The sequence below is a fragment of the Coffea eugenioides genome, chromosome 8 (genome assembly GCF_003713205.1).
Source record: "Coffea eugenioides isolate CCC68of chromosome 8, Ceug_1.0, whole genome shotgun sequence".
Classification (NCBI taxonomy): Eukaryota; Viridiplantae; Streptophyta; class Magnoliopsida; order Gentianales; family Rubiaceae; genus Coffea; species Coffea eugenioides.
In genome coordinates this window covers 46,118,772-46,143,544 of record NC_040042.1, presented here as the reverse complement: position 1 = coordinate 46,143,544, position 24,773 = coordinate 46,118,772, and the positions used below count along the sequence as shown (strand labels likewise).

The window sequence follows — 24,773 nt, the reverse complement described above, 5'->3', positions numbered from 1 at the left end:
AACTGATGCAGGCCGACATTTCCTTTCAATGATGTTCAACTGACCCTATTTCTATCAGCAAGCTACAGTACGGACACGTAGCGTGATGATGATAGTAGCGTCTACTTTTCACAGGTTTAGGGACAGAATGAAATGAAGTGCTTTTACCAAAGAAAGAAATAAAGAAAAGAAAAGAAGATTAATAACAGTTGAATGCCATCAAACACAAACTAGTCTGTTTGATAACTCGATCGTATTTCTGGTTTTACTATTGATTGCTTCAATCCGCGTGCAGAGTTCTCAGGGGAAACGGCTATCGAATGCAGAGGAGCGCAAACTACAGATTGGTGATATTATTGCGAACCTATGATGTATCCATACCGGAGAGGGGGGGGGGGGGCTAGGAGTCAATATTACATTCTTCGTGCGTGCCTAGTTCTTGTCAGTAAGAGCGTTACATGCACCCCGCCCAACGAACAGCCAGCCTGATTTCAGACCTGTGCACTCACCCAACAACAATAATAAGCATGAATTCAGATGAACATTTTTAAATAAGCGTGTGAGTGTGGCATATGATGCATGTACAGACCCACTCAAACTGCGGTCATGGTTTTGAGGCCAACCACCCAAATTAAAGACACGATTAAAGCAGGATTTTCAACTATTGTGTGCATAATTAACAAGCTATGGACACGCCCCATTAGGCTATTACACCACCATCAAATCTCTCATCAGAACTAACAGCCACAAGATCAGTCTTTTAAATTTAATCCGTCTTCTTGTCTTTCAATGGTCCCCTTGGGATTTTACTCAGCACCTTTTTATCAAACACAGCGTACTGTTTCTTGAGCTCCGCCAAAGCTTTCTCAGCAAACGAGTCCACCTGATCCTCGTATTTGTCATAAATCACAGGAACTGTGTGAAGCAGCACAGCAGCTGCTTCCAAAATCATCATCAACAGCATATCATTAGACCCAAACATTTATGTCAGTCATCAGTAATGATGAAGGGTTTAAGGACATTACATATGTAAAGCAAGGTCAAGAAATCACAGCAACTGCCCAGAATGGAAAAGATCCACAAGCCAGCAATCACCTGATTTTTCAGCAACGAAATTCAGCAAGAGTTGTCAACAATTGGAAATAAGAATGCCAAAACCGTAGGCTGAGGACCCAAAACTATTTTGGTACCAAAAACATATAAATTTTCATATGTTTCATAACAAAGACAAATCTTATCATCCCATTGTAACATAGCCTAGTAATTTTGAAAGTGCATTCAATGGGCACAACAGATATAAAGAGACCACTATAAAAACCATCAGGCTGGCTATATTTCATATGAGATAGGAAAAACCGTACAGACAGAAACTTCTTCAGATCCCTTCCTGATGCAACATCCCTCAAAAGTGCAAAAGTCTGGTTGATCGCGACCCTTGCATCAGATGCAAACTGTAAAACCGGCTTCTCAGGAACAGAAACTTCAGGAATGCGAGGTGGAGATCTAGTTAAGAAGACAACCAAAAAAAAAATTTCCGCGCTCAGAAACTACCATGTGCAAGAAAGACGGAGAGGGGGTGAAAAAAAAAAAAGGAATCTTCACTATGATTCTCTTACTTGTTGATGAAGGTGCTCGCATTGGACCACAAAAATAACACAGCCAGTACAATAATTAAACCATGGCAAACTAATGTGAGCAAATGGTATTCCAGAATTTCAAACAGAACCCAGATAGCAGTGGCAACACCTAGTACTCCTGCTGATATCTGTTTGTTCCTCCACATAAACACATCAGCAGCTGCACGGAAAAGAACATGTACTATTATAATCACCATCAATATGCATCAGATAACATTTCCCAATCTCCTTTTTGTTTTTTTAAATTGCCATTAGCCAATATCTATGTTAAAAAATGACAACCCATTAAAAAAGCTTAAACGATTAGAGAAACTTTTATCTAGTTGACAATCTCAACTTCAAAAGAAAAAGACGAGCACCAGCCAAGCTTTATGAGGTCTGCCCTGTTTGGATTGCCATTTTCTGCCAGAAAATTGCGTCGTTTTCCGTGATCACATTTCCCTATTATCTTTTTCCCTCACATACATCAAATCGCTACAGTAATTTTTCCATGAAAAATGACGAAAAATGCAATCCAAACGGGTACTTTTCTATAAACGACTCCAATCCAGATGATCATGAATACAAATAAACAGATAACTCGAAAAAAGGCAACATCTTTTTCAAAGTATCCTGGTACAACAAATTAGTACCGCACTTGAACAGATCCGGATCCATAACACACAATCAAAATTCCGAATCATCAGCGCCCTCTAATTACCAAAAACTCGATAAGTTACAAAAGAAGTACAGTTTGCAAAACATGAAAATCAACATAGTAAAAATAGATTTCACACGCTAAAATTAACACCAAAAAAAACATCACAAAACCCAAAATGGGAAAACAATTTGCCCATTTGAGCTACATCTTAACCAACTAAGAACAGAGGAAGTAACAATTTCATTTCCGACACCAAATCCCACAAAGGAAAAAAAATGACTTCACCGAAAACAAAGCAGTTGATGTTATGATATTACTATAGTGACAGTAAATTAAGGCAAAAGGAGGAAGGAAGAGGATGGGGAATTGGTAAGACTATGAAGAAGGGACGAAAGAAATAACGTACGTTTGCCCCCACCAAGGAGCTTGTGAACGGGCTTCTCTCTTCCGAAGAGGCGAAAAACCTTCGCCTTCAACGATGAGGTTTTGCCTTCGTCGTCGGAAGAAGACGAAGAAGAATCATCAGCACCATGAACTTTGTCCCTAGTTTTCTCAATCAAAGATTCCGCCTTTGCATCCTCCTCATGATGATGATCGGCCATCCTTACTTCCTTGCTTGTCTTTTCCAGAAAAAAGAAAAAGGTAAAACCCACAATATATATATATATATATACACGATATATCTGTGAAGATCCCAGAGCAAATATAGCCTAAGAATAGTAAATACAGAGAAATCCGGATTGTGAACTGGATGAGGGCAGAGGTTTTGGAGGAAAAAGGGTGAAGAAGGGAGAAATGAAGGGGATTTTTACGAACGTACTATTATTATTATATACGAGGAGGGAGGGGTCTGGGCTCTGGCTGTGAAAAGACTTGGTGATTAATATAAGAGAGACGGGGACTACGGGTAGTAATTTCGTTGGTGGCGACTAGTGAATGAAAATGAATCTGGGCCCTTGAGATTACGTTGTCTGATTTGACGTGAAGCTTTGCCGATTGGTTCCGAACTTACTCGAAGCTCGACTCGAGGGTGGGTGCTGATTAAGGAACGTAATGGAAATTGCGAAGGTCCTCTATTCTAGTGTAATAGATAGAAGATGTACTATAAAAGTTTGAAGGCTTTTCCAACGGATCCCATTAAACTCACTAAGTACATGCACATACCAACAACTAGCACCCTCTTTTACATGTATATAGTACTTTATCAATCTAATTTTATTTTTTCAAAAAAAAAAAAAGCTAATTCGAATGTTTGAACCCCATCATCTTGAATGTAAAACTCTCTATTGGTATGGGTTGGTTTTAATTCATACTTTGGCTAACAAGTGTTCATTGTGCGCTTGCTAAGAATGCTTATTTGTTGCAAGGGTGTAATTAATTTAAAATGTGCCTAAATTTAAAGGATGTAATAAATGTATAAACGTAAGCATATTCATTTACACAACAAATCAGGTAGATATGGGATCAAAACAGACTATCAGTACGCAGTTTTTACGTTTGGATTGTTGTTTTTACATAGAAAATTATAAATATAATTTTTTTATTATATACTCCCTCCGTCCCACTTTGATAGTCCTGATTTTTTTTTCACACAGTTTAAGAAAACGTAGTTAACTTTGTTAGAACAATCAATTTAGGTAGTTATTTTCCTAAAATACCCTCATATTAATTAGAGTACAACTTTTATGGAAACTTGAATTAATGATAAAAAAAGAATTAACTCTCATTAAATGGGGTAAGTTTATAGTAACAACAACTTACATTGAATAAGGGTATTTTAGAAAAATTAAAATACAACTATATTCTTCAATTGGAAAGTGGACTATAATTTGGGACAGACGAAAAGAAAAACAGAACTATTAAAGTGGGACGAAGGGAGTATATATATTAAATCATTACGATATATTTCTCTATAAATAAACCCTAAAAGTAGCAATCAAAGTATTGCTACATGAGCCTTAGCAATTAAGGAGGAGGAGAATGACAAGTTATTGCGTGCATGGGCTACCTTCCACGTATATTGTTGCATTGGTTAATTTATGTGTGAATCTTCTAAGAATCCCCACTAGGTGGGACACGTAGTTTTCCCGGTCGTCCCACTGGCGATCGTTTGTTTGTTTGTTTTTTTTTTTTTTGGGTCTTATTTAATTATTATTATCATTTTCTTTTCGTTTATTCTGACCCATTTCTCGGGGCAAACTGCCATTCATGAAATATGAGGGCCAGCTTCACAATTATGCATGAGAATGTGATCATTTACACATTCATCCATTTGGAGAAAGAGACAGGACATGCCAAACAACAACTAAATGATCAATCTGTACCCTCCAAATCGGTCTTACACAAAATTGTTTTCGAGTTTCTAGAAAGAAAGCAAGAGAAAAAGGACAACTCAGGATAAAAGATAGTAAATGAGAGAGAGTGAGATCAGTCTTCTCAATTTCTTTGGAGGTTAAGTGCAATCCTTCATTTTAGTGTCTTCGTTTGTTAACCACTGCCGAACAATGAGAAAGAACAATAGAATCACACACTTTTAAAGCAAACTTCTTATTCTTTTTTTTTTTATCCTTTTTCTTTTTGGTGCCAATCAGACACATATCACATCCACATTTTTTATACCTTTTTCTATTAAAAAAATTAGTAAGGGGGACGGACGAAATTTAAGAAACGAAAAAGGATAAGGAGCATTCGACACTTTCAATACATTTTCAAGTCATAGCGACAATTAAGTGGAAAAATAAATAATTTCATGACCAAAATAAACAAAACACCTATATTTCGCCAATGATTTTTTGTGGTTCTTCGCATTTTACCAAACTGCTCCTTATTTTTGCACCCCCATTTTTTTTGGGGGTCCAATGAGAGACCCCAAACCTTAGAAAGTTAGAAGGAGAAACCGGGAGTGTTTAAAAAGTCAAAATACAGACTGATGGCTTTTGGGGACACCACTTTTTTGGGCCAATACAAATCCTGTTTAAGCTCAGTGACACGAGTGTACAAGTAGCCCAAAGTTCATAAAACCAACCACTTTTCACCGTCATGACTCCAAAAGACAGCCCATTTGTAATGTCCCAAAAAAGGCAGAACCCCGGACCAATAACCCAAAAGTAATTTCGTGCAATATTCTCCATCACCAATTCTCCAATTGTCTCAGTCAGAAGTCAGAACCCTCCTAAAGCCCTCCTTCATCCTAACTCTACAAAATACAAATTCCTTTTTCCAATTTTTTATCATCATTTTCTGTAGGAAAACCGACCCAGAAATCCAAATGCTGGTCCAAAAATCACCGGCGGTGGTCAGAATCCTCCAGCACCACCTCCGCCACTTCACCCTGGCTCCACTTCTCCAAGAACGGGTCGAAGCTCCCTCCACACCGCCACTCGAATATCTTCCGGGATTCCCAAAACCCGACCCCAAATATGCAGAGACCATCCACGCTATCCCACGGGCCAAGAGCGGAAAGATCATTAGTGCTAAAGAAAGAAAAGTTGGTCGGGTTCCCAGCATAGTATTCGAGCAAGAAGATGGGCAGCACGGAGGCAACAAAAGGCTTATCTCTGTACAAAACAATCAGATCAAGAAGCTAGTTAATCAAATGGGTCGGTCATTTTTCCTCTCAAGGGTGTATGATCTTGAGGTCCGACCAGAATTCGAGTCCGAGGAAGTAATTGAGAAAGTTCGGGTCTTGCCCAGATTGGTATGTCATGTCTTGTCGTTTAGTTGTCTATAGGCAGATTCTGCATTGTATTTTCCATATTTCGTGAAGTTAGTTAAAGAAACGACTTTTGTGGCATTTTTTTTCGTAAAAGAAAAACTAGGTAATTTGTGGATACTTTAGCTGAGATTATAGTATAACTATAAGAAGCTTAATAATATTTGTTGTATAATACATAAACTAATTTTGAAAGGAATTGTATTTGGGGATTGGTAGATGGTGGCATTACTGCTAACTATGGTTTAAATGGTGATAATTATGTTATTCTGTAATTGGTTTGGTTGACGTTCAACAAGTTTATATTTTGAAGTTAGGAAAGACAATGCTTCCTGGAAGAATTCTAGCAATTGCACTTGCTAATTCTTATATGAGGATCGGGGAAGAAATAGCTGTGCGAAGTGCAGGTTATTTTTTGACTCTTTAGGAGAATAATAGAAGACCATAGGGGTGAAAAATGCTTATGATATTTGGATTGCAGGTCTGCAATTGTCGTTGTGGATAATGTTGGATGGAAAGCAGACTTGGTTGAGTCTGGGGTGTCTGTTATTCAGTCATTTTAATTAACAAAAGGAAAAGAAAATTTATATTGAATTGAGATTCTCTGATTGTGATTTCAAGCTACAAATACATGCCACTGAAAGCATAAGTGAGATCTTGGAGTCTTTAGCTTAAGCTTTTGGGATCTGGATGACAGAGGAGGGAAGTTGAATGGCCTGATGGAAGTTTATCAATTTCATTGAAAATTCACCTATAGAAACAGAAGTTGCATTTGGAGCTTTCACCATTGTCCTTCTGTTTTTGGGTTCAAATTTTGGTCCTCAAATTGGCATTCCATGCCCATGGCCGTTCACTGAGGGTATACGTAACAACCTAGATCTGGCATGCAGCATTCTTGTGGCAACACATCCTTTGCTACTACATACTTCATGCTGTGCACATATACCTTAGGCTATACATGCTCACTACTTAAAAAGAAATGTGAGTTTGAAGTGATTAATTAACTCAGTAACTATCCACACAAAAATTGGTCCTTAAAAGATTTTAGGACTATGTAATTGCCTTGTAGTCTCACGCGGTTCAAATCCTTTTTCGTGTATTTTGCACTACAAGTATTTTATTTGATATGGTTCAATGCTTTTCACTTATGTGTATCTTGACTCTATGTCTTTCTATGTGTCAGCTTCACCTGCATTCAGGAACTGACGCTGTGCTTAATGTTACTTTCATAAGAGCCCCATCAAGTGCTCTCTTAAAGGTTGATGTTCCTCTTGTATTCAGAGGAGAGGATGTCTGCCCTGGTCTGAAGCAAGGTATGAAACATCTTTGCAGTCATAGTCTTCCAGTTGTGAAGTTGTGAAATGTTTTTATTCATTTGAGACATATGCCTTCTACCAAGTCTGATTTCTGATTTCTAGCTTAGACATTCATGTGGATATATGTACCCGAGAAGTATTAAATTGCTGTTTTTTCTTTTCTTGCTTTTCGCTCAAGTTAAATTCTCCTCCAGAAGACTTAGAATTGTTGAGTTTGCAAGTGGTAAGTGTTTTCTTTGAATTTGTAGAGTAAGGCATAGTTGGTGGTACGCTGATGTTTCATCAAGCTACTCTTCACATCCAGTTGTCTTACACAAGCGGGGTTTCTTGTTCTAATTTGTTTTGATTCAATTGCTTTGCTTCTTTAGTTTAGCATCCTGTAGGTTGTACTGTTTCCTCATCTAAGTTGATGAGTATTTACTCTTTGGGAACAAAACACCTTCTTTTTTTTTTTTTTAACAGTGTCATCATTCTGGCAGGGGCTTATTTGAATATCATCAAGAGAACTGTTAAGTACCTCTGTCCACCGGATGTCATTCCTCCATATATAGATTTGGATTTGAGTGAGTTGGAAGTCGGCCAGAAGCTATCCATGGGTGACCTCAAAGTCCATCCTGCTCTAAAGCTTGTTCTGCCTGAAAATGAACCTGTTTGCAAGATTGTGGGAGCTCGGGTTTCTGACCAGAGGAAGTCCAAGTAGACATTCGGCTTGCGGATAAGTACTCTGTTATGGATTTTGGGACTACTAAATACTGCACGTTGGTACTTAGGTCCTTTGAGGTTTTGTATAATCGTTTCAGGTACATTATTTTGTCAATCCATAGTATTAATTGATGGAATAGGATAATGCAGTCGCAATGTCTCAGATTCCTGAGTTTTATCGGAACCGGATTGATTTTGCCCTTGGGATGGTGATGGTGATAGTGATAGTGGCAGATGATTTTTCAGATGAAAGGTACTCCCAACTTCGTAGTCTTACCTATAGGCAAGCATGTCAATGAGTACAGTTTGGATTGAATCCCTTTGATCTAGACTCAGTTAAATTTAGTTAAACCCCAAATTTAGACCTACACCCTTAAGGCTCTAAAAGAAATAAGTTCAAATTCAGACTCTTCTGAATTTGGGTATCCAATGGGTATCCGTTATATTTTTATAAATGCACTAAAATAAAAATATGTAAAAAATATAGTTTTCAAAAAAATATAAAAACCATATAATTTTTATTCTCAAATAACAGAATTAATTTTCAAGAAGTTAAATGCAATATCATAAACTCAAAAAAAAAAAACAAAAAAACTACTATTGACTGTTTCTATTTATTTTGAAAACGTCAATTGTATCTATGTCAAATTTTTCGTTTATTTACCTTTATTTTTTCTCCTTTTTCTGAAAAGATTTATACTAATTACAATGACAATTCGAATTAGTTTGAAAAAAAAATCATGAAGTTTATTGTATTCAATCCAATAACTATAGAATATTAAAATATTTATAAATTTTCTAATATATATACATAATTTAATTTTATATATATATATATATATATGGGTTTGAGCAAGATCTAATATGGGTTTGGATTTGAATATAAACTATAAAAAATTAGAACCTACCTAGACTCAGGATTTGGGTCTGGATAGAGTTTGAATTTGAGAAATTAAATCTAAATCATATTCAAATACATTAGATCGGGAGAAAATTCGATCCATTGACATACCTAACTACGAGTATCTGCTAACCAAGAAAGGAAAAAAACAAAGCTACCATAAGTATAACATAAATATTCAGATATTTAATCATTTTCTTCTGCTTCTTATGCTGGATGGAGTTCTTGCGCTATCAATTCGAGCAAATGGGCCAGCACCTACAAAGATGAACACCTACGGGAAGGTTGAGGTAACAAGTTATAAAATAAACGACAATGCAGCATGATTTCCCTTCTGCATGATTTCTTTGGTACAGAAATTTACGTGCAAAGCTAGATAGCAAGGGGGTGAAACGCCTACTTAAGATGGAGCTTTGGAAATTCAAACAGCTCAGATTCTTAAGCTTCAAGTCGTCAAGATACTTCATATCTAGCCCTATGTATATTGTTGCAAATATTTATTGCCTAATGGTATGGGAAAGACGACAACATTTTTAATTGATTCAAAGATGATAGTAGCGAATGAAAAACCCAACATGAAGGGGCAATCCGTCCACAGTCCACGAATGCTCTCATGGATGCAGGATGTAGGAATCACTTGCATAGTATTTTACCAGGAAATGGAACTATCAGTTTATTTTGCACCATTTTTCGACAAGAACAGTGCACTATGCATGAATATATAGCACCAAGCGAAACAATTAATTAGGTTAAGATATAGTGCCATGCCATGAGAACTACAACTTTTCCTTTCACATAATCCAACAGCAACAATCAATGACAAGACAATAACCAGATGGATCATGCTATGGACGTTCTATTTCTTGTTAACCACAATCGGCCCTAAATCTCAATTAGGGTTTGTAAAAATTGCACCCTAAACAATAATAATCAAGGAAAGGATCGATTATGGTTAACAAGAAATGGAACGTCCATGGCATGACCTCTTATAAATAAACTATTTTGAACTTCACTAGGTTCATTGAAATGGAATCAAAGTAACTAACTGCTAGAGTAGCATTTATTGCTTTTGTATATCCTTTGCGCTCTTCTGTTATCAAATCATTTTGCCATTCTTTTACGTACTTCTTTTTAACTGTAATCATAATTTCTTATGGGGAAGATCAAGTGCACTAGAATTTCAAAAAATTTAAGTGAATTTCCCTTTGACTTTAATTAGCTATACATGCCTTAGTTGCCAATTTTTTTTAATCTCCATCTGGTAAAGCTTTCTCCATCAATCTTTACATGATTAGAAGGATGATACCTCCAACGGTTTAGTTCTCCCTAACTACATCATTAGCTAGGAAACTATTCATTATTTCTCATGGGAAAGATCAAGAGCTCCATCAATCTTTACACCTCTAATGGTTTAGTTCTCCTTATCTACATCATTATCTGGTAAATTATTCATTATTTCTTATGGGGAAGATCAAGTGCAGTGGAATTAATTTCCAAAATTTAAGTGAATTTCCCTTTGACTTTAATTAGCTATGCATGCCTCAGTTGCCATTTTTTTTTTTTTTTATCTCTATCCAGTAAAGCTTCTTCAATTAAAGTTTCTCCATCGATCTTTACATGATTTAAATGATCATGCCTCTGACGGTTTAGTTCTCCTTATCGAGACCATTATCTAGGAAAATTGGTGATAGGCAGGATCATTTTCATAGGTAGATATATGTTAACAATTTTAATGAACATTAACCTCGTCCACTTGCACATCGTTAATGCAAAAACAGTAAGTAACTTACATGATCGCGCTTTCATGCTCTACTATACGAGTAAAGTTATGCTAACTAGACAAATGACGAGTAACTTCGTTTGCAGCAAGTCTTTTTATTAGTTCTATGGTCATTTCATGAACTAGTAGCATACCTTGGTGTTCAATAATTGTATAGTCTTTCATCGGTGTGCCAGATTTCGTTTGTTTTTAAAAGCATTATATGTATAGATAAAACAAAATTAGTTTGTTGATAAACGATAATGGCTGTATGACTAACAATAAAATCTTTGCTGTTGTCAATAATAATCTTCTTGAAATTGAAATTTTTAAAGTTGAAACTGAAATTGAATAGCAGCTGTTTTTCTTTTGTTTCTCGTTATTTTGAAACTCTTCAAAAATCATTTTGATGAGGTTATCATATCTTATCAGTTAGCTGGATAGCGCCTATAAAAGTAGCATTTGGCTTGGGAGGATTGAAGGGGGGAAAAAAAGAAACACTTTTTAGCCGGAAGAAACCAAGTGTGGGAAATTAGTCATGCAAATTCTTGTAGCAACTGTGCTCATTTTCTTTGCAGTCTCATCTCATGCAGTCCCTTTATCTACCAGATCCAGATGGATCATAGACGAGTCCACTGGGGATCGAGTGAAGCTCGTATGCGCCAACTGGGAAGGGCACGTCTCCATGTTGCCAGAAGGGCTAAGTAAAAGTCCCTTGGATGACATTTCTAGGCACGTTTCCTTGTTGGGATTCAACTGCATTCGTCTCACCTGGGCCGTCTACATGTACACCCGCCATGCACATGTAACAGTGGCTCAGCATCTGCAGGATCTGAACCTGACGGATGCCCTCGCCGGAATCCAAAGACATAATCCTCAACTTGCAAGCCTCACACTTGTGGATGCTCAGAAGGCTGTTATCGAGTCAGTTGCCTCCCATGGTGTAATGGTGTTACTTGATTGCCAAGTTAGCAAGCCTATGTGGTGTTGCAATGACAATGATGGGAATGGATTCTGGGGAGATGCGTATTTCGACCCTCATGAATGGTTACGAGCCTTGTCTACAGTAGCTAAAAGATACAAGGATATGCACATGGTATGGTTTTTTTTTTGGTGTCCCCCTTCCCTTTGCATACCCCTTATTCGATTTTGTTTCTTAGTTATGTTTTGTTTTGGGTTTTCTTTACACATTTTACTGCTGACTCAATATATTTTTGAAATAAAACATTTTTAACCGTCACAATTGGTGCAGGTCATGGCGATGAGCTTGAGGAATGAGCTCCGCGGTCCACGCCAGAATGAGACTCTCTGGTATCACTGGGTTGAGGAAGGAGCAAAAACGATCCACAGGGCAAATCCAAATGTCTTAGTACTTGTATCAGGTCTGAATTATGATCTGGATTTCAGGTTTCTCAAAACAAAGCCCTTGAAATTGGGGATTGGCAAAAAGATGGTCTACGAAGCACATCAGTACGCATTCAGCTATGGACAGGACGGTCTATGGTTAAACAAATCGGTGAACTGGATGTGTAAAAATATGATCCAGGATGTAGAGGATAGAGTAGGATTTCTGTTCAGGGGAAGACATCCTGCTCCTCTGTTTATTACTGAATTTGGTGGTGATCAGATGGGAGACAACACAGCCGACAACTATTTCTTGACTTGTTACATAAGTTGGTTAGCAGAGAATGATCTTGATTGGGCCCTCTGGGCTCTGCAAGGAAGCTACTACCTTAGGGGTGGAAAACACGATCCTGAGGAAACATTTGGACTGTTTAATTCCAGTTGGGGACCTCTGAGAAATCCACAATTTCACACCAAGCTGCAACTTATACAACGGACGCTCATTGGTACATATTTGTTTCCTACATGAAAAATATTCTTGGCACGCTTTCCTTGAATGGATATATCATATACTGTTAGATGGCCCGACTAAATAATTCTTGTACAAATTTAGCAGGTAACCAACTTGCGTTTTAATTTCTGATGCAGATCCCAGATCAAAGGTCAAAAATTACTTGATATTGTACCATCCACAGAGTGGTTACTGTGCCAAGGTTGCCGAGAATGAGGTTCGTGCGACTGATTGCTGGGATGCGAGTCAATGGAGCTATGAAGGAGAGGGAACCCCGATCAGATTGAAGGGAAGCGACTTGTGTTTGACAGCAACTGGGGATGGATTACCTGTGGCTCTTACGCGGGAATGCCTGACAGGGCAAAGTGCTTGGGAACTGGCTCCGAATTCCCAGTTCCAGTTAGCCAGCAGAGATGATTACGGGAATGACTTGTGCTTGGAATTCAACCCATACTATTCTAAAAGGATTCTAACCAGCAAGTGCATTGTTCCTGAGGAAGATGATCCCCAAAATCCCCAGGGCCAATGGTTCAAACTCATTCAATCAAATATACACTAGATTTTTTTTTTTTTTTTTTGGGTTAATTTCTTTTTTAGGAATTGGATCCTTAAGTTAGGATGAATTTCAGCAGAGTGGTGCAACTCCTGGTTGCGTTTTAAGTCAAGTTCGATTAGAGCGTGTCCATTCAGGAATCAATCTTTCAACTATGTTTTCTAGATAGCAAGGCAAGCCTTGATGTTGACTTTATATTTATTTGGAAGTCTTCAATTTCTTGTTGGAGTTTTAATTTATGTTTCTTTGATTTTCTTATATTTTGGTGGAATTTACGAATCAAACATGTACTACTATTTTGTTCTTTCATTATAACTGAAACATCTAGTCCATGTTAAACTGAACCGAAAATTGTCACGATTTCATCCTTGTGGTTTTTTTTTTTATTTTTTATTTTGGTAAGAGCGATATACTGTAAGTATAAATTATTTTTTCCTTGTTGGTTCACTTTTAGAAGTTGTAGCCATGCATGTACTTAATTTAGAGATCACTATATTTAGTTTCTTATTCACCGGCAACATGTACTGAAATGCTGTATTTGTAGCATCCAAAGCTAAGGCCTAGATAGGTAGTTTATGATTCCATTTTTTTTTTTCATATAATTTCCCGGATATGAAAATTACAATGAACGAAGAACATGCTTCAGAAGATATCCGGCAACGTGGTCGGCGATCAAGATCCTTACCTGTACCGCTGCTGTCGAATGCGCAAACAGAAATGAAAATCAAGAAAGTACTCCTGATTGGTAGATAACATAGCATGAAGCATCCCAAAATTACCCAATAATTGGTGAACACAATCCGACGTGGCCCCTTTGTACTGGTGCCATTCTGCCGTTGATAAAGATTATGAAAAAAAATGTTTGTGATGGGGTGGATGGTCTAGTTCATTTTGGAAAGAATGAAATTTGGGATGATTTACTCAGTCTTTATCAATTTTGAAACTTGAAAGCTGTGTTGGACTTGGATGGGATCATGGGAAACAACTATCATCTATCTATCGCGCATATCATCCTCCTTTAATGAGTTTAATCAGAGCCTGACAGGTCGTTGCGCAGTAATTAATTACCCATGGGAGAGTGTAAGAGTACGTCCCCTGCCACATTCAAAATTGTAGTACTACTAATTACTAGAAACTAGAATTGAAGATTTGAAGTTGTAGTAGTAGTCTTGTTCGTTCTGCATCTATTAAAATGGCTGAGAAAAACTCCTCTCATTTTCATACATTCTTACTATGGATTCTTCTTTTTTCATTTGCAAAACTCAGCAAATCGTTGCCTCTTTCAACAAGTTCAAGATGGATACTTGATGATAAAACTGGGAGCAGAGTGAAGCTAACTTGTGTCAACTGGGTAGGCCATTTAGAGCCCTTGATAGTAGAGGGGCTGCAGAAGAAGCCATTGCCCTATATTGTTGACAATGTAGCTTTGATGGGATTCAACTGCGTACGGCTAACGTGGGCTACTTTCATGTTCACCAGAGAAAACTACGGAAACCTCACAGTCAGAGAGTCCCTTAATCAGTTGAGCCTCGATGGATCCGTGGCAGGCATTGCAATGAATAATCCTCAATTGCTGGATGCCACCGTTGTTGAGGTCCAAAAGGCTGTTGTCTATGAGCTTGGGAGAAAGAACATCATGGTAATATTGGATAATCATGTCAGTAAACCTCAATGGTGCTGTGGTGGAGATGATGGAAATGGTTTCTTTGGAGATGAATTCTTTGATCCCAAGGAATGGTTACAAGGCCTTACTGCAGTTGCAAACCTGTACAAGGATGCTCCTAATGTAAGTAACATATGACATATATCCATGAACGCGGTCTGGTTACTGTAGTAATTATTAAGCTTTGGGAGGAAATCTACTGAGCTTATTGATCTACTAAACTGCTAATCATATTCATCGACTAAGCAACCAAGAATATGATTTATTTACTTTTAGTTTCATTTATACGACAGGTTGTAGCCATGAGCATGAGAAATGAGCTACGAGGTCCACGCCAGAACACAAATGATTGGTACGAGTACATCCCGCAAGGAGCAGCAGTCATTCATGGAGAAAACCCATCTTTGCTTATCATAGTTTCAGGTCTTGGGTACGAGACTGACCTTAGTTTTGTAAAGGAAAAGCCACTAGTACTGAATTTCACAAACAAGCTGGTGTACGAGGCGCATTGGTATGCATTTGATACTCCATGGCAAATCTGGTTGTCTCAAACCAATCAGATATGTGCACAAAGGAGCCAACGTTTTGCGGATCATTCTGCTTTTGTTGTCAGCAGCAGTAACCCTGTTCCTCTGTTTTTGAGTGAATTTGGAGCCGATCAAAGAGGTGGGAATGAGGCAGATAACAGGTATTTGAGTTGCTTGTTGGCATTTGTAGCCGAGCACGATTTGGATTGGGCCTTGTGGACATTGCAGGGAAGCTATATACTTAGGCAAGGCGTGGTTGAGTTGGAGGAAGTGTATGGGATGTTTGATGTCAACTGGGATCACATCAGGAACTCAACTCTTTCGCGGAGGCTGCAGCTTGTAAAACAGATTATTTGGGGTATGAATTATGATCACCAAACTTGTTTTTTTGACAAGATTTTCCGCATGAAAAAAAAAGTATGCATTTCTTTCAAATTTGTGCTAGCTGACGCTGGAAACAAAATAAATGTTCATTTTCTTAATGATGCTAAATGCTCTTTAATATATATATATATAGTGAATTTGTTTCTATGCCATGCAGATCCAAAGTCGAATAACACAACACATTCCAAGCTTTATCATCCCCAGAGTGGCCTATGTGCCCAGATTGGAAATAACGGTAGTGTCCGGGGTAGTGATTGCCAAAGTCCAGGTCGCTGGAAACAACAGGAAGCTGGGAGTTCAATTCAACTGGAGGCCGAGGGGACATTTGGGTGTTTAAGGGCTGTTGGTGATGGTCAGCCGGCAACTGTTTCAAGTGATTGTGGGAACCAAACGACTTTGTGGAAAATGGTTTCAAGCTCCCAGCTTCACATTGCTGCCCAAGGTGGATATTTGTGCTTGGAGATGAACTCTTCCGACTCGGTGGTTGTCACTAGGAAGTGTCTGTGCTTGGACGAGAATTCCAATGACGTTCCTAATTGTGCTGAAAATCCTGAGGGGCAATGGTTTAAGCTTGTTCCTACAAATGAAAGCTAATTTTTTTTTTTTTTTTTGGATAAAAAATGTGCAAACACTTTATTTAAACGGTGAGTAGGGCCTGAAGCGAGGCCATGTAATGTTTGGACTGTAAGGAAGGTGGGGCCGGGTGGGGGTGGGTGGAAACAAATGAGGAGGAGAAACAATCTACATTACTCCATGTGTCTTAAATTAAGTTTTTTTTTGAAAAAAAAAAAAAAGAAATTTCTAAGCTAGTTTTGTTGTAATTTCAAGTTCTAGAGAAAATCATCACGCGAAGAGCAAATAAGTAACATCTATGGGCCTGTTTGGAATCTCAGTTTTTTTCCAAATTTGTCTGCTACAAGTTTTTTAAAAATTTTAACTACAGTAACTTTAAAAAAAATTTCAAAATTTCTAAACTATACACTTTAAAATATTTAAAAATTTACATACACCCAAAAAATTTCTACAGTAAAGTTTTAGACAAACACCCAAAAAACTCACTTGCCAAACAGGGTCTATATAAAATGTTTTAGAAACTTGGACATTGTTAATTTGGATTGCCATTTTTCATCCAAAATTATTTATGTTTTCTTTAAATACAATTTTCAATCATCTTTTTATTTTATATATATTAAATTATTATAGTTCAATTTCTTTAATAAAAAATTCATAAAATAGCAATACAGATGGGCTCGCAAATATTTTGATGAAATGCCCTTAACTTTTTGGATGGTTGACCATAACAGAGAAAGAACAAAGGGAAAAAAAAAGAAAAGAAATGATAAAAGTAATAAGCAGGGGAAAGCTCCAAATTCCGGGATCTCCACCATGATTGTATTTTTATAGGAGTACTAAATAAGATGACCATGATTGTGGAGGTCGGAGGGAAACATGGTAATACCTTGAGTTGTAAAGTTTGTTGTTAGTAACCTAGTGGTGCTAGAGGTATTTCTTTTTTTTTTCTTTTTTTCTTTTTTTTTTGGAGCAGGAGCATAACAATAGGTAATTAAGGTTTGAAGCCAAGAAGACAAATAATAATAATGATAACATTTGATTGGTAGGACAAACGTAATACTTTAAAAAAAAAAAAAAAAAAAAGGGAGCAGAATGTTTGTTAGAGCATTGGAAATTGAGCTTCAATGTCACTACTCATTAGGCAAATTGGAGGCTGAGCTAAAGTGGCTTTAGGATGATGGTTTGCTACTATAGTGCCCAAAAAGAATTCAACTATTTCTGCGTGATGATTAAACTTTAGATAAAGAAGGATCCATAAAATAAAGATAACAAGACAATAATATAGCAATGTGTGAGTGACGCCTTTTGAATTTGTGAAATGGGTTATGGGGTCCAAAATCCATTCCTTTAGAACATTTTTCTTTTCGGCTCGAGTCAAACAGGCTTAAGTTTACTTGTTCATGGCAAAGGGTACCCCAAAGTTTGACCATCTCTTCGGAGCCAAACTGGAGGGACTTGGCGGAGACATTTCAGTTGAGTTGAATATGATTCTTGTAATCTGATGAATCTTAAGCCCTTTCCTTTACATTTTTTTGTTTCTAACAACTTGGTTTAGAGTTTTCTTCTTTAAAATAGAAAAGAAAATATGGGGAGAATGATAAATCAGCTGATAGGTTCTAGGTGGAAGATGGTGGGCTTGAATGACCCGACCCGGTAAAGAATTGTCTATCCCAGGATGGAAAAGAAAATAAAAAGAAAAAGGGTCCACAAGCCCATCCCAAAATGGAATGGAAATGGAGACCGAAAATATCTGCCTTCAATCCATTGCTGGATACATAATCCATCGCCGTTTCCGTTCTAATTAAATGTATGTCTATCTCATCCATTCCACAGTACAAAAATAACAACACACTACTAATATTAGCAACAGCTATAAATGGTATAATGAAAGTAAAGCACCGGCTACTTTATTTTATTTAGGTTTGAATTAAGTGACTGGAGCTTCGCTGTAAAAAAAGAAAGAGAGGTATCCCAAACGAGATACTCAACATTAACATTCTACCAGAATACCGCACATGTGGATGATTGATTTTGGCATTAGAAAACGAGGCTGACCATTATTGAATGGAAGGGGCCTCAATAAATAATTGCGTCCTTTTTAGGCTACTATTTGTAAATTACCCTACACCTTAAGGCACTACCAACCAAATTCCTGAAAAAAGGAGTACTGAGAGATGTATTTTGGAAGGGCCTAAAATTAAATAAATGATCCATTGAAGGCTTTCTATTGCTACTCACTGCACATTCGTGCCTGCATTTGCATTGCATTGCATTGCAGCCGTAAACATACTGACATCTGACGCGGGCTCTGCCTGCAATCACATGACTCTTTCTTCTGCAGCCAAACCACCTTACAAAGTTACCACAGTAATTTCAGTGTACTATACTACTATTATCATTTTTAACCCTCGTACCCTTTGCTTTGGCGCACTCTTTTTCCACCTCTATCTATCAATAATGGTTGGATTTGAGTCTTAAATTTGACAGCGAGAACATACTTACCAATCCTCTCCTAATAATTGGACTGATTCCAATAATTTTATATATACAATATAATTAATATTATTATTAGTTAAATATTATGATTGTTTTTGGTCTTTCTAAGCAATTATTAAATGGTTGGATTAAGGCACTTCTGAAAATCTATTTACCTAACTACGTAACATTTTACCACTTAGCTAATTCTGGTATTTTCATTCCAGCCACATATAGAAGTGATATAAAGAATGTTTTAATGATTATTTATTTCATTCCAGCCACATATAGGGTTGCAGTTTTGAAACTTCGATTTCGATTTTAATTCTGATTAAAGTTTCGGTTCCTTTTAATTACAGCTACTCAATTATAGTAATAAAATTGTAATTAAAAAAAAATGACAATGAGCTTTGAATGAAAAGAAAATATAGTCAAATGAATTTTACAAAATAAAATAAAACTTTCATGTTATTATTAGTAAAGGAAAAAAATAGTACATGGTAAAAAGAAAGATGAGACAGAATATATGAAAAAAAAATACCTCACACCATATTTAAAGAGCTAATTTGGTCTTTTTTCTTTTTTTTTTTTTTGGAAAATAAAAATGACTGTTCGAACTCAACCAAAATGGTCAATTTTAGCTTTAGTTCTAATTCATTATGAATCTAAATCGAAACATTTAACCAAGATTCCTGGCCTCGAATTTGATTCTCCAAATTCAATTTTGCTTCTGATTCAACAAATCATTGATCAGAGTGCTAAAATCTGAGTGCTAAATGAAAACTTCAGAGCTCAACTTTGGTTTAATTTTTCAATGAATTTGCTTTCAAATTATAGTAATGATATATGGTAAAACACTTCTTGTCAAATGCAAGTTCAAACTTTGATTACATAGTATAAACTTATTTTTTTTTCCCATCTAGTACGAGTTCTCATATTTGTAGGGCAAGTTATAACTTGTTAACAAAAGACTAGCAGTCAATTTGATTTGTTGTAATGTCAAATGAGTTGTGTTTAGATCTACTACAGAGTCTATTCGAGAATGAGCAGTGCATTACTCGAGTTCCAATTCGCTGAGTTTTTCAAAGTAACTTATTTTATATTATTTGAATTCAAGCTTCACCATGACCAAATACAATCAAGTTTAATCGAACTCGATTGAACTTAATCCATCTCATTCAAGTTCTCAAGATTGACGTTTTAGTAAATTATAAAATTAATCGATGCTGTTAAGGTATGTTATAATGCAATTGATCTCATTCATAATTTTATAATAAATAATTGAAATTTTATTATAAATACACTGGCCGATAAAATTCTTGAGTACTTGAGTTTTAATTTTTATATTCAAATTTAACTCAATTAATTTATCAAATAGCTCAAACTCAGCCATGTCGAGTTCGAACCAGGCTTTTCATGAAGTTACTTGCGAGTCCGAGTCTCTTAGATTGGTAAATTTACACCCATAAATTTGTGTTCATGTCGAAACCTATTCGAGGGATCCAATTTACATTGAACCAAGTCGTGTTCCAAACAAACAAACAAACAAACAAATGAAGTCCAATAGATTCTTCCCCGTTAGTCTTTGGTCCTTGGTGGCAAAGGTCTCACAACACTTTCAACATTCACGCCCGTCTTCTCCCTCTTTCCCGGTAAAAAAGGTTAATTAAAGCTTACCCTACAACCGTACTCCTCTCTTCAACCCCATACCATTTACCAGCACCCTTCCTTCCTCTGTCTCCTCAGTCCTCAGGCCCCTCTGCAGTATTCTGCCACACCCCTGCAACCCCTCCCCCCCTACTTAGTACCCACATTACACACTCTTTCTCTCTCATTTTCATTTTCTGTCTCCCAAAGCTCTTGATATTTTTTTTTTCTTTATCCTTTTTATCTCTATCTGTAATAGCTATTACAAAGTCTTGTTAACTAGCCGCAGAATAACAAAAACTTGTATACTGGCTTTACCAACAATGGAAGCATTTAGCTTACTCAAGTACTGGCGTGGTGGTGGTGCAGTTTTCAAATGTGACGGCCCTACTAACCTACGCGCTGCAGACTCCTCTTCCTCTTCTTCCGCCGCCACCACCACCATAGTCACCGCGGTCAGTCCTTTCTCCTCAGACTCCGACTCTGACGGCGGCGACGATGGTCCCTTCTTTGACTTGGAATTCACTCTTCCAGAAGAAGATGACGACAGTGACTCCGAGGAACAAATGAAGGACCACAGAGATTTGGTCCCGAATGTTGATGAACAAGTAGAAAATGTGAGTGAAAAGGTAAAGAGTGATGGAGGAGAAGTAGAAAATGACGAAGAAGAAGAAGAAGAAGAAGAAGAAGAAGAAGAAGGAGAGGAGATAAAATTCACGCTTTCCTCCAGCTCCAGCGGCGACTCTAACGATCCAAATGTCTCGCTTTCTCCTTCCGATGACTTGTTCTTCAAAGGCCGTCTCGTTCCCATAGATTCTTCCTCCATGATTCTCAACGCCGCCGAAGCTCTCCCAAAATTTCATCCAGTTTCCTCCATTTTAAAATCCGCTACCAAATTTCGCGTCCAGATGTTGAACTTCAACAAATCCAAGTCCAATTCCCGCGAAAACCACAAAAAATCCGAACCCCAGGAGAAACCGGAGAATCAAGAAAGAAAGCAACAGACTAGTAAACTCTTCACTGTCAAGTTGAAGGTTGAAGAAGTTCCTCTGGTTTCTCTGTTCACCAGAGATAATAGTTCCAAGGGAACAAACAGCAAGTCAATTAAGCGGAATGCTAGTAACGACGGCGTCGTTGAGAATACCACTGATTCGAATGGCCCTACAGATGAGAGGAAGTTTTCCAAAGATGTCATGCAAAAGTATCTGAAGAAAGTTAAGCCGCTCTATGTTCGCGTTTCAAAAAGGTATGGAGATAAGCTGAGATTTTCCGGGCAGTTGAGCTTTCCAAAGCCCGGAGCTGGTCCACCTCCGACGACGGCGGAGGTGAAGTCTCCGACGGAGAAACCCACTGCCATGAAAGGGAATGGCGGTGGTGAGGGGGGCGAGGTGGCGTGTGAAGTCGCGGGAGGGAGTAATGTAGTGAAGAGCACTCAGAAGCAGGGGAATTTACAGGCTGGGCTCCGCGTTGTCTGTAAGCATTTGGGCAAAAGTCGGTCGGCGTCGTCGTCGGTGGTGACGGCTCCGGCGGCGCCTGTAGCCTCGAATCGACGGGATGATTCCCTGTTGCAGCAACAGGATGGGATCCAAAGTGCCATCCTGCATTGCAAAAGATCTTTCAATGCTTCTAGAGGTAAACGAGAATTTACCCAGTAAATTGACAGTCATAGTAGTATTTCAGTTACATGCGTTCAAGGTTTTTTTTTAGTTTTCCAAATATGTGACTGAATAATCACCGGAAAAACAAACGGATATCAAAACTTGAGAAATTCTCAGAGGTGTAGGAGCTAAACCTCAAAAAGATGGTGTAATGTAGTAATGAATACTTATGTTCTTAATCATTTTAAACGATGACATGCATTGTAGAATTGGAGGCTTCGATTCTATCACGTTCAGTAAGCGATCCGTCACATGAGAAATCGGTGAGTTAGTAGTGAATCAACAGATTCTTGATCCCTTCTGTCCCTGTTCAGAGAGAAAGACAGAGAGATAGCCAGAGGGACATGCAATTGTAAGGAGACTCACCCCGTGATGGTTTACTTATTAGTAAATTCGTAGATTTATTTACAATTAATTGCTGTACTTGAGTAGGTTGTTTGTAAGTGCTTGATGGAGTAGTAGTAGCCGTAGATAAATATTAATTTATGTAAAGTGGTATCAAAACTTATTAATTAATGAAGTGAAAAGTAAGGAGTAGAGATGCCCTAGTTTGGTAGGCTGGTAGGGTAGGTCTTCTTTGATGTAAGCGACGGCATTGACTGGGAAATGAGTAATCAATTATCACCTCTGCTTCGTTTTGCTGTAAATATCTCAATTAATGTAAGTAATCAATTATTACTCCGGTATTTACTTGCAAAGTTGTGATGGGAAAGGAAGGGGTATGCTAGTAATATCACGTGTTAGAATTTTTCTGTATTTTGTAAGGATGGTCAGAAATTTGAGAGCACAATACTAGTGCTAGCTACATGTAATCAAGGACGAATTCAAGTGTTTGAACTGTGCTCTCAAATTTGGCACAGTTCATTTATTAGTAAAGGGTTTGATTTGATCTTTCCTGTTGAATTTCTTTGGAACAGCAAAATGATTTTGAAAAGCAGCACTTGGGATTTTTTTGTAGAGTTGAATTTTTGTAATTAACATTCTTTGAGGAAATGTTTGATTCACGTTAACAATGAAAAATGAGGAGGAAAATCGGAAAGTCCAGTTTCTTGGTGTTTGTTCATTATCGAACTCGCCGGTAAAGAAGAAAATGTCTTTTGGTCTCTCACTGGGGGAGTAGTTCAAGAAATTGGAGAAAGTACCTACAACAATAGCAGTGAGATTCTTCCTTTCCGCTTCACTTTTTCTTTTTACGCCTTTCCCTGTTCCTGTCCTGTCTTCCATTCAAAGAGGAGAAAATATACGATCGTGCGAGCTGCTGCAAGTGCAAACACGAAAGGTCGTAGAACTGGAAAAGGAACAGATTAGTGAGAAGATTGTGTGGGCGAGGATGAAACTTCAAGGACAAATATACGAAATTGTATATTGCGTCTTTACCTGACTAGTCCATTATTTACAGACCACGGACAAGTATAATTGGGACTTTTAATTATTATACTTGTTTACGTAATATAATGTACGGTGATATAATTTTATTATATTCATAATTTTATTCATGTACATCAAATCAATCCAACAGCATAGCAATGTTTTGAAAATTGAATCGGGTTAGCCGGCTCGACTTGTTGAATCGTGATCTGGCCATATTTTCGGTCCGATTCAATTATAAAACCAAAGAATTAATTGAACCGGTCAATAACTGGTTGAATCAGTCAAAATTGGGAGGTTTAATCGGTTTTTATTAAGTATTTATTTTTAAATTAAATATTTTAGTTTTATTCATAATTTTTAATATTAAAATGAATAAAAAATTATTAAACCTTTGAATCGAGATCGAATCGATTGAACCGATCGAATCGTAAATCGAAAGATTTTTCAGTTCGCTCTTCGGTTCAGGTTTAAAAACGTTGCAGCATAGCCGGGCCTACAAGCATATATCAAATTATAACATATGCAACGTTGCAACTACACCAAACACAGCCACGTCTGAAACTTTTAATGAGTCAAATATTCGTTTTCAAGTTTTGATCCTATATTATACGAATAGGGTTTAAGTCCAATTTGATTCACTTATTTGTATAAATACTTGAGTTCGAATTCGAAATCGACTAATTAAATTAAATGAGTCAAATTCAAACTTGAGCTCAAGATCGAATTTGAATTCGGAGATAATTTAATTATATTTTTAATATATAATGCGTTATTTAGAACAAGCTTAATTGTGTTTCTTGATTTAAAAAAACAAATAATATTAGACTAATTTATGTACAATTACTCCTTTTTAGTAAAATATAATATACATTTAATATAGTTATATATGTATCCATGAACTATTCGAATAAATTCGTATTAGACTTAATTATTAAATGAGTCTCATATTATATTTAAATTTGATTCATTTATTAAATAATTAAACTTTTTTCGAATTCAAACGAGTCCAAATTGGCTCTGTTTGTATTGTATATTATTTGAGATATTTTTACTATAATACTTTTTGTGATGTGATGTATGTAAGATAAAAAAGTAATTAGGAAGATAAAAAGGTGTGTTGAAAATTGTAATGATGATATAAACAAATAAAATTTGACAAATAATCCACTATCCAAACAAACCAACCTAGGTTGTTCAATTCCTTAAAAGGCTCTACCATTTCCCATATTTACTAAGCATGGTCCGCGACAGGACTCCATTCCTATTGGAACTCGTGAAGATACTTGATGTTGATACTTCCCTATTCCTATCTTGATGAAATGTACGTGGGAGATTCAATTTGTCTCCTTGTGGCGGGATTTGGTTTGGGGCTACTAAAGCAGTGAGAAAGCTTTGTCCCTCGCTCCTTTGACCATTAGCTT

At 37.1% G+C, this 24,773-nt stretch overlaps 3 protein-coding genes across 3 annotated transcripts; 2 read left to right on the top strand and 1 right to left on the bottom strand.

Annotated features, from left to right (window-relative positions):
• Positions 1 to 501: 501 nt before the first annotated feature.
• LOC113779619 (reticulon-like protein B2) lies at positions 502 to 3,107 on the bottom strand. The gene is made up of 5 exons (XM_027325268.1): positions 2,663 to 3,107; positions 1,596 to 1,776; positions 1,341 to 1,482; positions 1,005 to 1,074; positions 502 to 915 (listed from the first exon to the last, which is right to left on the bottom strand). Exons 1-5 carry the CDS (start codon positions 2,856 to 2,858, stop codon positions 746 to 748), a joined length of 759 nt encoding a protein of 252 aa, XP_027181069.1. The 5' UTR covers positions 2,859 to 3,107; the 3' UTR covers positions 502 to 745.
• Positions 3,108 to 5,461: 2,354 nt separating this feature from the next.
• LOC113779957 (50S ribosomal protein L25) lies at positions 5,462 to 8,282 on the top strand. The gene is made up of 3 exons (XM_027325756.1): positions 5,462 to 5,953; positions 7,152 to 7,281; positions 7,764 to 8,282. Exons 1-3 carry the CDS (start codon positions 5,525 to 5,527, stop codon positions 7,982 to 7,984), a joined length of 780 nt encoding a protein of 259 aa, XP_027181557.1. The 5' UTR covers positions 5,462 to 5,524; the 3' UTR covers positions 7,985 to 8,282.
• Positions 8,283 to 20,540: 12,258 nt separating this feature from the next.
• LOC113781545 (probable membrane-associated kinase regulator 2) lies at positions 20,541 to 22,510 on the top strand. The gene is made up of 2 exons (XM_027327502.1): positions 20,541 to 21,955; positions 22,189 to 22,510. Exons 1-2 carry the CDS (start codon positions 20,647 to 20,649, stop codon positions 22,251 to 22,253), a joined length of 1,374 nt encoding a protein of 457 aa, XP_027183303.1. The 5' UTR covers positions 20,541 to 20,646; the 3' UTR covers positions 22,254 to 22,510.
• Positions 22,511 to 24,773: the final 2,263 nt, after the last annotated feature.

Bases quoted from the DNA above. Each gene is read 5' to 3' on its own strand.
- LOC113779957 (XM_027325756.1), top strand. From the start codon at position 5,525: ATGCTGGTCCAAAAATCACCGGCGGTGGTCAGAATCCTCCAGCACCAC. The intron at 5,954-7,151 runs GTATGTCATGTC...TCTATGTGTCAG, and splicing joins TTCGGGTCTTGCCCAGATTG to CTTCACCTGCATTCAGGAAC. The intron at 7,282-7,763 runs GTATGAAACATC...TCATTCTGGCAG, and splicing joins CTGCCCTGGTCTGAAGCAAG to GGGCTTATTTGAATATCATC.
- LOC113779619 (XM_027325268.1), bottom strand. From the start codon at position 2,858: ATGGCCGATCATCATCATGAGGAGGATGCAAAGGCGGAATCTTTGATT. The intron at 1,483-1,595 runs GTAAGAGAATCA...CTTCTTAACTAG, and splicing joins GCGAGCACCTTCATCAACAA to ATCTCCACCTCGCATTCCTG. The intron at 1,075-1,340 runs GTACGGTTTTTC...CTGAAAAATCAG, and splicing joins ATCTGAAGAAGTTTCTGTCT to GTGATTGCTGGCTTGTGGAT.
- LOC113781545 (XM_027327502.1), top strand. From the start codon at position 20,647: ATGGAAGCATTTAGCTTACTCAAGTACTGGCGTGGTGGTGGTGCAGTT. The intron at 21,956-22,188 runs GTAAACGAGAAT...CATGCATTGTAG, and splicing joins ATCTTTCAATGCTTCTAGAG to AATTGGAGGCTTCGATTCTA.